At 52.7% G+C, this 11,712-nt stretch overlaps 1 protein-coding gene across 2 annotated transcripts in view; it reads left to right on the top strand.

The window, feature by feature from the left end:
• The window catches only part of LOC111149764 (autophagy related 13), a 56,350-nt gene extending 45,137 nt beyond the window's left edge, over positions 1-11,213 (top strand). The window contains exons 12-19 of one of the 2 annotated variants that reach the window (XM_022507023.1): positions 1,311-1,409; positions 2,195-2,278; positions 2,670-2,806; positions 4,865-4,979; positions 5,578-5,655; positions 5,863-5,979; positions 6,529-6,657; positions 8,852-11,213. In XM_022507023.1, coding sequence (XP_022362731.1) covers positions 1,311-1,409; positions 2,195-2,278; positions 2,670-2,806; positions 4,865-4,979; positions 5,578-5,655; positions 5,863-5,979; positions 6,529-6,657; positions 8,852-8,929 — 837 coding nt within the window. In that variant the 3' untranslated portion in view covers positions 8,930-11,213. The remainder of the gene's footprint in view (positions 1-1,310; positions 1,410-2,194; positions 2,279-2,669; positions 2,807-4,864; positions 4,980-5,577; positions 5,656-5,862; positions 5,980-6,528; positions 6,658-8,851) is intronic. The other variant, XM_022507024.1, reaches the window with a different exon arrangement.
• Positions 11,214-11,712: the final 499 nt, after the last annotated feature.

Genomic DNA, 11,712 nt, shown 5'->3' with positions numbered 1-11,712 from the left:
TTTAAGATTTTATTTATTTATTTGAGAGAGACAGTGAGAGAGAGCATGAGCGAGGAGAAGGTCAGAGAGAGAAGCAGACTCCCCGTGGAGCTGGGAATCCGATGCGGGACTCGATCCCGGGACTCCAGGATCATGACCCGAGCTGAAGGCAGTCGTCCAACCAACTGAGCCACCCAGGCGTCCCTCCAAGAGTTGTGTTTTTTTTTTTTTTAAGATTTTTTTTTTAATAGCTTTTTTATTTTTTATTTTTTTAAGATTTTTATTTATTTGGCAGACAGAGATCACAAGCAGGCAGAGAGGCAGGCAGAGAGACAGGGGGAAGCAGGCTCCCTGCTGAGCAGAGAGCTTGATGCGGGGCTTGATCCCAGGACCCTGAGATCATGACCTGAGCCAAAGGCAGAGGCTTAACCCACTGAGCCACCCAGGTGCCCCGAAATCTAAGAGTTTTTAAAGTGCCCTGGCTTTTACTACATCATGTTCTCCTTCACCATGTGGGGCTATAAAACACACACACACACTCTCATGCATGTGTACAGGCAAGCGTGCATGCATACACATACACACACACACACAGTGCCTGCACCTGTACTCACCAATTCATCCTGCCTCAGATGGTGTAGTCAGGTGTGCAGCTGGGTACCTGAGCATTTTTTGTAAGATTTTATTTTTTTAAGAGAGCATGAGCAGGGGGAGGGGCAGAGGTCCCCACTTGGCACAGAGCCCAAGGTGGGGCTCGATCCTAGGACCCTGAGATCTTGGCCTGAGCCAAAGTCAGATGCTTAACCGACTGAGCCACCCAGGCACCCTGGACCCAAGCATTATAAAGTTCCAGTCAGCAAATGTCTGTTGTTTGAACGTGTCCTTACAGATTCTGGGTCCCCAGGAAAACGTCTCCAGTCTAGCATTGTACCCTTGGGTCTTCATCCTCAGCACGCCTTGCACCTGCTCTCATGCCCTCACTGCTGGAGGCCATTCTCTAACACCCTTCCGCCTCTTTTGACTAAGAACACACTAATGCTTGGTTTTCCCTGTTGCCACCAGCTTGACTCAGCTTTGTTTTCCACCTGCTCACCGGGTCACCTAGCATGCAATGGAGCCCCCTGGGATAAACATGTCTCCTTCAGACGCTTCCAAGTTGTCCTTCTAGGGAGGCAGCCATGTTGCTCTCTCCCTGCCACACCCCCGACTTCCCGAGTGCAGTTCGGCCCCTGTGGCTGTCTCCCCTTCCAGAGTTGTTTTCACTTCTTTCTCAAGTCCCTTTTCTGTTTTCTTCTCTTGTTTCTCCTGTCTCTGTGTGTATCTGTGCACAGTGTGTGTTTACTGTCACAAAGGCACATTTTCAGACCCCTACTCCTGTGGTGACGGACACTCTGAGGGTCCCCATGGCAGGACTGGCCTTTTCCCATCAAGTGAGTCCATACTGGGGAGAAGGGGCTATACTCAGGTGGCATCTTTTTATTTAAAAAGTATGCATAAAGTACAGGGGATAGCTATTTAAATGTCCCCAAGTGTTCTGGGGGTTATTTGAGGTTTGGTAATTGATTTTTAACAGGCTGCAGCTATAGCACAGCTGCCCAAAATAGGATGTTTCATTTGCCCCTCCTCCTACCATTGATGTAAAAAATACATGGAGTTATTTATATCTTATTTCCAAATAAACAATCCAAGAGTGGTATTCTTTCTTTTTCAATATAAATAGGAACCCTCCCATACCCAGGGGTGATGGAGGGTGTGATTAGGGAAGAGGCCTTCTGTTTCAAAGGGACCTCAAGGACAAAGGAGAAAATAGAATGACCTGGGAGAAACCAATGACTTCGGCTGCAAGTTCTGCCCAGGCCTGTGCGTCACCAGTCCTTTGGGCTGGAAACCTCAACAGTTAGCTGAGCCCCTGGGGAAAGGGGGAGCAGGGAACTCATTTGAGGCCTTTAGAAGGCTGCAGAGCTGGGAATGTCAGTCCCATTGCAAAAGAGTCTCTGCTTTCTTAGCCTTAGCATAATGGCCTGGTCTGTCTTTAACCCTTACGTCCGGCCCCCCAACCCCAACTGTGAGGGTGTGGGCTGGGGTCCGTTCCTTACCTCTCCACAATCTTGATCATTAGTCATACTCTAGGATTGCCTATTTTTTCCTCCTCCTTTCTTCTGCCCGTCTTTGTTTTTCTCTCGCTTAGCTCTCAAGCTCTCGCCTTTCCTATCAGCCTGCTGCCCTGGGCGTTGGATCAGCTGACCTGGCTTACCCAGTAGCATTTGCTGCTGGCTTAAATGCCACACACCCTCATCAGGTATCTTTAAAGATGGGGAGGACCCTGGGGGTTCCTGTGCTGCCTCCCCTGCCATGTGGCAGGAGAGAGGCCTCATCCGGCCCAGTGTGATGCTCAGTAACTTCAGAGGGCCCAGGTGACTCCAGAAGGAAGAGCCTCATATAGTTCAGAAAGGAAGGAAGAGCTTCCAAGGGTTTTCTCCCTCTTTCCTTTCCCTTTGTAGTTCTTACCACGCGTGTCATGTCTCCCATTAGCTGAGTCCCAGAGAAGACATAGATCCAAGGTTTCCCACCCATTTGGTGGCAGCACTGGCGGTAGGAAAGCACAGAGGCAGCTACCATCACGCTAGGCCAAGTTTCCCGTCCGGCCTGACACTGCCGTTACTCACGATATTCTTCCATTTCCCCCAAAGCTCATGGTTCCTGGGAAGGAAGGTGGAGTACCCCTTGCTCCTAACCAGCCTGCCCACGGTGCCCAGGCTGACCAGGAGAGACTGGCGACCTACACCCTGTCTGACGGGGCCCACTGTGCTGCCACACCTTCCAGCAGGTGAGTTCGCAGTGGCCAGGGGCCCATCCTCCCTGACATGTGTGCCTATCTGGTGTCAGTAAAGAGTCGCTCTCAGCATTGCCTCAGGCTTGGCACTTTGGCCCCAAATGCGGAATTCTTAAAGTTCTTGATAAGAATCTTACGTTGCAGCTGGCGTGTCCGGAAGCTGCCCCAAGCTTGCTATTAACAGCCAGCAGCCAGGGCCTGCTTCTTATCAGGGTCATCCAGTGAAGGGGATGTGCGTGCATGTGTGCATGCGTGTGTATGTTTCTCTCCTCTTACCCCCAGATGTATTCCTTTGGAGTCAGTCCTCAGTGTTTCCTGAGGACCAAAGCAGGGGGTCTGCCTTAACCCTCAAGTTTGGGGCCACAGTGGATCTGTGGTAGTAGTTAGGATTGTTGGTTTTTTTTTTTTTCCCTCTGCTGCATTAGTACCTCTTGTAGAGTCTTTAGAAACAACTGTTTTTCTTCATTAAAAAAATTTTTTTAGATCTTTGTCTTTTCTGATTACAGAAGTGATACATTCTATAAATTTCATATTATGACGACATTGATGAGGTAGAACAGGAAAGTTCTCAGAATCCTGCCCTGCACAAATCACCACTGTTACCGCCTCTTCAAAAGTAAGAGGCTCTCAGAGGGTTAAGTGATTTGCCAGAGAGCACTTAGCTCCCAAAATGACCTGGCGCAGGCTGAGCTCCTCTTTCCCTCGCGCTTGGAGTTCTCCCGTGGGAAGATGAGGCTGTCCTGACCTGCTCTGCCCTCCTTTGACCGCAGGGCCCCAGAGATAATGACGTTGACTGCCCCACCGCATCCTAAATGGACTTTTGGATAATAGAAATTTTTGGTATTTTTTTTTCATTCCCACAGTGGAGCAGTGGGGGGAAAATTATTTGGGAACATGTTTTTGTGCCATCCATCAGGAAAAATAATTACTTTTCATTCCTGGCTTCCCAAACGTCCATCCTTTTAAAGCCTTCCCCGTGTCACATAATCAAAGGAAGAGCCTGCTAGTCATTTGACAGTCCAGTTTTCTGAGCCTTGATTCCTGGAACATGTCTGGGAGTAGCTAGAGATAGAGGACACTGTCTCTTCTCTTTGGGGTAAGGGCTTCTTAAGTGCAGGTCATCAGAACTCAGGCCTTTCCTCAGTACTGGTCCTTCCTGCCAGCTAGTGTCCTGAATCCACCTAGCCGGCTCAGTCCTCCTCCCTACCTTAGTCCCCTGCTTTTGGCCAGAGAAGCTTTCCTAACCCCTGCTGCTGCTAGGGCTGTGACTACTGGCCTGGTGGCCCATGGAGGGCACACCCTCACCCCCTGTCATCCACAACTCCACATTGGTCTGGAGAGCTGGAAGGGGAGGGAGTGAGGCAGCCAGATGAAGTGTGTCATTGAGGGGACCTTGCTGAACAGAGGGTTGATTGGGGACGAGGAGAGGAAACGTGGTATGTGGCGCAGAGGACCTCAGCCCGGGCGATGTGTCATGGGCGGAGAAAGCTCTGGTTATCTAATGAGCCACATTTGGGACTCTCAACTTAGAATACTGACTCTGCCCCTTGTGAGGTAAGGCTTAAATTAACACAGTACTATATAAACACTGTAAATGATTCCTTCTTATGGTAATTTTAGATAACAAACAAGAAGGCCAAGAAAAGCTTAAAGCTTGTGTCTGCCTGTGTCATGGATTACTATTAACGTCACAGTTGTTGACGGGCGCTGCTTGCCTGTATGTCTGACAGCGGTGTGCTGGGGACTGATGCTTACCGGTGGTATCTCAGATTAAATTTAACGTACGCTTCGCACAGTTGTGATGCTGAGTCTCAGTCACGTGTGCCTCATTTTTAGTTGTTCTGGAGGTTCAGTCCTCTGCCCTCGACTCAGAAGGGAGAGTGACAGTGGCAGCAGCCAGGCCCTGTATCGCCATTTCCCACATGGGTCAGAGGTCGGGGGTGGGGGCGCTCCTGTCCTGGACTGCAGCCCCACCGATGCTGGGTTTATGGGCAACCGCACAGGCTCTGTTGCGGTTTGAGAATGAGTACCAACACTGTCTTTCTTCTCCAGCGAGGATACTGAGACGGTATCAAACAGCAGTGAGGGCCGGGCATCCCCCCACGATGTGTTGGAGACCATCTTTGTCCGCAAAGTGGGGGCTTTTGTCAACAAGCCCATCAACCAGGTGATTTTTCTGACGCTGCTTCCTGTGAGAATGTCTGAGCCTTTAGAGTGAGGCCTTAGGGGCAGGGCTCTTCACCTCCGGTCTATGGGACCCCTAAAATCATATGCAAAAGTGTGTGTGTGTGTGTGTGTGTGTGTGTGTGTGTGTGTGTGTGTGAATTTTTTGGGAAGAGGGTTAGTAGCCCGTGACAGCCCTCCAGAAGTTCACAGCTCTTGTTCTGAGATCGAGTAAACCTCTCATAGGAGAGGGATGCTAGGCCCCATTTGGCACACTCAGCCTGCACTCAGGTGTCAGGGCCTTAGCCTTACTCGGAATAAGTTCCTCCTCAGCTCTACCAGCGCAGAAGAGTTGTTACCCAGTCACTGCGGGTCAGGCCTCCAGAGCTGATTCCCGGGGTCCTGGCGAGCCCTACCCCTGTGGATGTTGTGGCTGTGTGATGGGAGCGGGGAGATTCCGGGTTCTCCAGCAGGATGGGAACCTGAGGACGGTGTGGTCAGCCTGGGTGTGCGAATCTGTTGGACCGACGGGCTGCTGGCTGCCTCTGAGGAAGCCCGTAAGCTGGGGCAGGGGTGGCCTCTGAAATTTCCATGTCTCTTAGGTGACCCTGACCAGTTTGGACATCCCCTTTGCCATGTTTGCTCCCAAGAATTTGGAGCTGGAGGGTGCTGATCCCATGGTGAGTCCCCCTTTGACTAAAGTTAACAGACGGTGCTGTGAATGTCATCTTCCCGGGCAAGTCACTGTTCCTCCGCAGGCTTGCAGCCTCGCTCCTGGGCTTGCAGATTTCCGGCCAGCGTTGGGTCCCTTACAGGTCCTTTGATCATTAACACAAGCTTGCACCAGGCCTGGAACCCGCCCCTACCTCCGCCTTGTTCTGAAACAGGTGAATCCTCCAGACTCCCCAGAGACCGAATCTCCTCTCCAGGGCAGCTTGCACTCAGATGGCTCCAGTGGGGGCAGCAGCGGCAATACCCACGATGACTTCGTCATGATCGACTTTGTAAGTTGCTGTCACCTTCTTAGACCTTTGCTGCGATAGGGGAAGTAAACCTAGAAGCATCCAGTGACTTGAACAGGACTTCCTTTACAGGGATCAGATGGGCTGGTCCGGACAGAGGGGATGGGATGGGTGGGCATCTGGCTGTGTGGTAGAACCTGTCCCCACACCCTGCTTGGGGACACATTTGGAGGCCCATGAACAAGAAGGCATTTTGTGCCAAGTCTTCGGTTGAAATTCAACTCTAAATGAGGATTTGCCAGTGGTATCCATGCAGGCCCTGTTCCTGCCTGAATGGTTGGCCCTTTGTTAAGGAAAGGAGTTTGAGGGAGGGCAACATAAACCTTACCAGGGGAGAAGAGTGTTAGCACCAGGGCTAGAATTCAGCTGTCCAGAGGAGAAAGGTACAGCGAATCCTCTCCCTGAGATGAACCCGGAGGAACCCTTTCTCTAATAATTACTGGAAGTAAAGAGGGCGGTTCATAGCTTCTTTCCCCTGATTTTCCTCTCCCACCTAAGGCAAGCTAACCTGAGTATGTCTTGTTTTTGAAGAAACCGGCTTTTTCTAAAGATGACATTCTTCCGATGGACCTGGGGACATTCTATCGTGAATTTCAGAATCCTCCCCAGCTGAGCAGCCTCTCCATAGATATCGGGGCACAGTCCATGGCTGAGGACTTGGTATGGAAACCCCTTCCCCCGTCAGACCTCATCCTGCGACCTCCTATCCTCTTTTAATGGTCATTCCTGCTCCAAAGGCCTAGAAATTTCTTCCTGTTACTCCCTCCCACTCCCGTACCTCCCATCTCCTCTGTAGCAGGAAAGAGACACTTAGATCCTTATCTTCTGTTGCTCCCCCTTGAGGTTGCCCGTGTCTGGCGGTCACTGTCTTCACGTTGCTTCCACACTCGCCATCGCTTCCATCCCTGCTGTTCGGTGTCTTGGGTCTTCTGCTCGCTGCTGCTGTGAAGCTGAGCTGCTCCAGTAGCTCCAGCATTTAGCTGTTCAGCTGTCGGGCAAACGCCAGCGGTACAGGGCAGAAGTGTGAGGTCCCGAGTATTGGCATTCCTGCCCTTTCCTCGGAGAGCTCATTCCTGATTCAGCCAGCACTTCTCGAGTTTAGCCAGATGTCCTGCTACTGACTGTGATCTCCGCATCTCTGCTTAGTGCACTTCCTGTGTCCAAAGGACCCCGGAGCAGGCCTCACGGCTGTAAACTCCAGGTGCTCTGTGCCTCCACCCAGCCTGTCTCTGGGATGTCCCCACAGCCTCTGAGTCTTGTTGTAAGGAAAGAATTCAAAGATGGACCAGACATGGTGGTTGAGTGGTGCAGGTGAAGAGTTTATTCTAGTGAGAGTACATTCAAGACGAGAGTGGGCGAGCTCGGGAGAGCTGTGCACCCCAGGGTTTGGGTCTCTATCTTTTATTGACAGTTGTTAACTGGGGTGGGGGGGTAATTTATTATTTGGAAAGAGGATTTCTTTGGGAGTAGGTTTTCACACCTTTTCTCCCTCATTCGGTCAGGGTCTCAGGCCTTCTTTGACTTTGGCCTGTCTGGTTTGATGTGGCTTCTTGTGCTTTGTTTTTGGAGTGTGGCCGGCCGGGACAGGCCTCCGACTTTCCCCACAGCTGTCCCTCACTCCCCCTTTGCTGGCCTCCAGGCATCCTGTTAAAACCTAACTAGCTGCTTACTCTAACACCCCAGGATGTCAGGGTCCCTCTACCGGAGGTGGGACTGTCCCCTTCTCTTCAACATTAGAGGAATGGCTTTGTAGGAGTAGGAATCTTGAGATAATCGGCCCCTGATTTGCTCGAAATAGAAAAACATGCTCAGTAATAACAATACTAAAATAATATCCTTATTATTAACATCTATTGAAACTTTCTACGTGCCAAGCATTTTTCTAAGTGCTTTGCATGAATCTTCAACAATCCTGAGGTCGGTAGCTTTTCTTCCTATCCCAGTGTACAGATGAGAAAACCGACACTGGAAACAGATAACTTGCCCCTGGTCACACTGAGCTGGCAGCACACAGCTTTGATCCCAGAGAGTCTGGCTTCTGATTTTAGGCTTTTAGTCCCCGGCTCCCTGGCTTCTCACTGGAAACGTGCTTGCAAGAACCCGGATGGCGACAGCTCCGAGGGCGACTCTGCTGCCAGGAGTGGCCGGTCGCTGCCACCTCCTGCAGCTGCCCTGCTGCTCCCAGCCTGTCCGGGCCGCCGGCCGGTTCTGGGGCGGGACAGGCCACGTCTCCCCAGCACCTGGCGCCCAGGGAATCTCTTCAGGTGCTTGAATAGGGTCACATTTTCATAGTTGATTCTGGAGGGCAGTTAAACTTAACTCCTGAGGTTCTGTTTTCTTCTCTTGTTTATTGTTTTCTCTCAATCGTCTAACGCACCCTTTCTCAGCGGGTGTAAAGATTCCAGTTCCTAGGCCTCCCCACAGACCTGCTGAGTCGGACTCTCTTGGGAGCATGGTTGGGATGGCCTTGTTCCTGTGGCCCCAAGGGATTCTGCTGCCCAGCACAGGTCATGAAGAACTCTTGTTAGCTTTTCTTATTCTGTAGCATGCTAAGCCTACTGTTCCATTCCAGTGTCAGTCTCGTCTGTGCCAGGGGTAACTTCTCTGCGTCATCCTGTCGTTGGCAAGCTCCTTCTCTAGCTCGTTAAGTGTGTGGCCCACTTGGATTCCCTGGGCCATTCTGCCGAGCCCCCGGGTCCCACAAGCCCACTGTGCAGTGCCTGCCTCCCTGCCCTGTGCTGCTGCGCTGAGCTCTGTGCTCTGCTCCCTTCTCCAGCCAGGGCGGGGGCCTGCACGAGCTGCCTCTTCAGGACCCTACTTGAATAAGCAACTCTTCTCTCCCCTCCCGGTGCAGGACTCCCTACCAGAAAAGCTGGCTGTGCACGAGAAGAATGTTCGAGAATTTGATGCCTTTGTAGAAACCCTGCAGTAAAAGTTGGTGACCTTGGGTACCAGCAGCATCCCCTTTCTATGGTCCTAGGAGACAGAGCCTCCCACTCATCAGCTGCTCCCATCCCTCAACTTGCTCCAGGCGGAGGAGAGGCTGGTTTCCCCCATGGGGACCCGCAAGTCCCTGTTCTCACACCTCCTGGAGACTCCATGGCAGCAGTCAAGCCTGGGGATAGCATCTGAGAGGACTCACACCCTGGCCTTGGAGATTGGAAGACCCTGTATAACCAGAGGGCCCTTTGCAGGGCCTTCTGCTTCCACCGCCCATCGAGGCTGCTTCACAATGGCTGTCATCCCGTTCCTCCTGCCGGCCCCCTGCCCTGGGTCCACTCTGCAGCTGGCCCCTTGCTGGCCTGCCGTTACCATCAAGCACTTGACATTCCGGCTGGTGGCCCCTAGCCTGGTGTGGAGGCGGAAAAGGAAGGAAACAGTGCTGGGAAGAAGAAGGAAGGGCTCCTTCAGGCTCTTTTATGGTCCCCTTTGGTTTGATGTCTTCTTCCTCTCACCTTCCCTCTCTCTGCCCCATTCCTGTACTTTTGGCAATATGACAGGCGCCCTGCCCAAGCTGGCGGGAACTCCAAATTCAGCCATTCTCACTCTTGAGGGTTGTGCCAGCCCCTCTCCCCGCAGAGGGTCTGAGCAGCCCTGGTGGCTGTCTGCTCAGACCCTCAGCGGCACGAAAGCATAATGCTAGGTCTCCAGGAGTCTCTCATTGGGAGTCACAGCGAAGGTTCCTTATCTCTCCTTCCTCCCCCTGTTGCTGCTCCTTGGTTATTAACATGGTAAATATTTATTACTTTCAGAGAAATCCGATATTTTATAGAGAAAATATGTTTGAGGTTAGATGTTTTCACTTGGGGAAGGGGGAGGGCCTCTTCCTGGAGTAGGGCCTCTTCCTGGAGTAGGGCCTCCTCGCCTAGAGGTTCCTCCGATTCTGGGTTGCTGCTCTGAGCATCTTCCTTCCCATATACCTAAGGTGGGAGCCAAGAATCGGGCTGGCTGAGGGCAACAGAACCTCCCAGAATTGCTGCACTTGAACTGACAATAGGCTTTACCTTAGACTCCTGCATATTCCTGGCGAGAGTGTGAATCCGTCCCAGCTTCTGCAGAGTGACTGACGCCATTCTGGCAGTCCAGGAAGTCTTGGGTGCTGAGTGTGTACAACCCTCTAGAGTTGTACAGTGACATAGAGTGCATCGTATGGGCCCCACCGTGGCCCTGGGGAAGGCCAGAGGGCCCCCTCCTGGGGAGACTTGCTCCTGTTTCTCAGGGTTAGGTTATGGGCCTTCTCTTTCCACCTGGGCCTGGCCATCACCTTTGTTTGACCCTCTGCACCCTGCCCTGAGGTTTACTGGCTGCATTGGTTCCTCGTTGAGAAACCAAAGCTGGGTGTATGATTGACTTAACCATTTAGATATTGTTACCTGAGTCAGTCAAGCGCCTAGCCTCACCTACCTGCCGTCGGGCCCTCCCCCAGCCTACCTGGTCGTCGTGGCCGGCGGTGGGGGGGGGGGGACAAGGCCCGCCCCATTCCTCCTGGCCCATCTGGGCTATTCCTTGGCGGCAGCTGTTCTGAAGTGGAGCAGGTGGTCCTCAATTGCTTGTTAGTAAATGCATGTGACATTGTTCCCACCTACAAGGCTGAACCCTGAGGGCTGGAGTGGGCTGGAGGCTGTCTCAGGTGGGCTGAGCCCTGCCCCTGTTGCATGTATCCTGCTGCCGCAAAGAAATGTTCCCAGCAGTGGTGTCCAGCTGGTCCTCCTACCCGGGCCAGAGCGCACCCATGGCCTGCTAAACCATTCCAGATTTATGCCCCAGGCCCCAGTGCTGAGAAAGGGGAAGCCCTGGTAAGCTATTGCTCGCCCCTGCCCTCACATTCTGCCACAGTGTCTCAGCTGCTGTCCCTCTGAGGCCGAGCACGGAGAGGCCTGTTAGCCATTGTCCTCTTTGACACCTGATTGTGGCTTTGCAGGCGGCAGCCTTCCCTTTAGGACCCCATCAGTGAGGCCAGGGAGGCTGATCCCTGAGCGGAGCCTGGGAGGAGCAGAGCAGCTGTCAAGGCTGGCCCTTGCCCCTCGGCCCCAGCACTGACTGGGATGAGCCCTAGACTGACTCCCGCAGCAGCCCCTGGGGCAGGGCTGGGACCGGTCACCGGGCTCCAGGTGGCAGATTCCCTCCCCCTCCTCCCAGCCCACCTTGTTTGGAAATACTGAGCTATACTTTAAAATGTATTCGAGAGATTTCCAATAAATTTTTTCTGTACTTTACAGCCTCCTGTCCTACCAGTTGTCTAAAATGCTACCCCGCGTGTTCCCACTTGTGTGGGGGCCCTGGTAACCAGCGGGCCCCCTCCGCGGAAGGAAGAGCCGTGGCTGCGAAGTGCAGAATGGCTTCGGAGTCAGGCAGGCTGTTCTGAGTCTTGGGGCTTGGCCACCTCGCAGCTGTGCCACCTTGCGATGGTCAGGAAACTTAGAGCTCATTTTCCTTGACTGTACTGTTCCCAGTTCAGGGGTTCGTGTGTGATTAGTCAGCGAGACTCTGTGTGTGAAGTGGACGCGCAGAGTAAAGCTCCTCAGACGAGGCCATCACAGTCGTCAGCCGCTCGTTGCCCCCCACTCAGCCTGGAAGCAGCAGCCTCTGGTTCGGAACGAGAAAGATCTGCCAGGCCTCTTCCATGTTTCCAGCAGGAGCGGATGGGGAATGTGGGCCTCCCTCAGGGGCTGGTATCTGATTGCTAATCTGGGGTGAGGAGTTGTGCTGAGCAAA

This window comes from Enhydra lutris, unplaced genomic scaffold, assembly GCF_002288905.1.
Source record: "Enhydra lutris kenyoni isolate GAN:26980312 unplaced genomic scaffold, ASM228890v2 scaffoldscaffold22, whole genome shotgun sequence".
Taxonomy (NCBI): Eukaryota; Metazoa; Chordata; class Mammalia; order Carnivora; family Mustelidae; genus Enhydra; species Enhydra lutris.
This window is presented reverse-complemented; position numbering and strand designations above follow the sequence as displayed.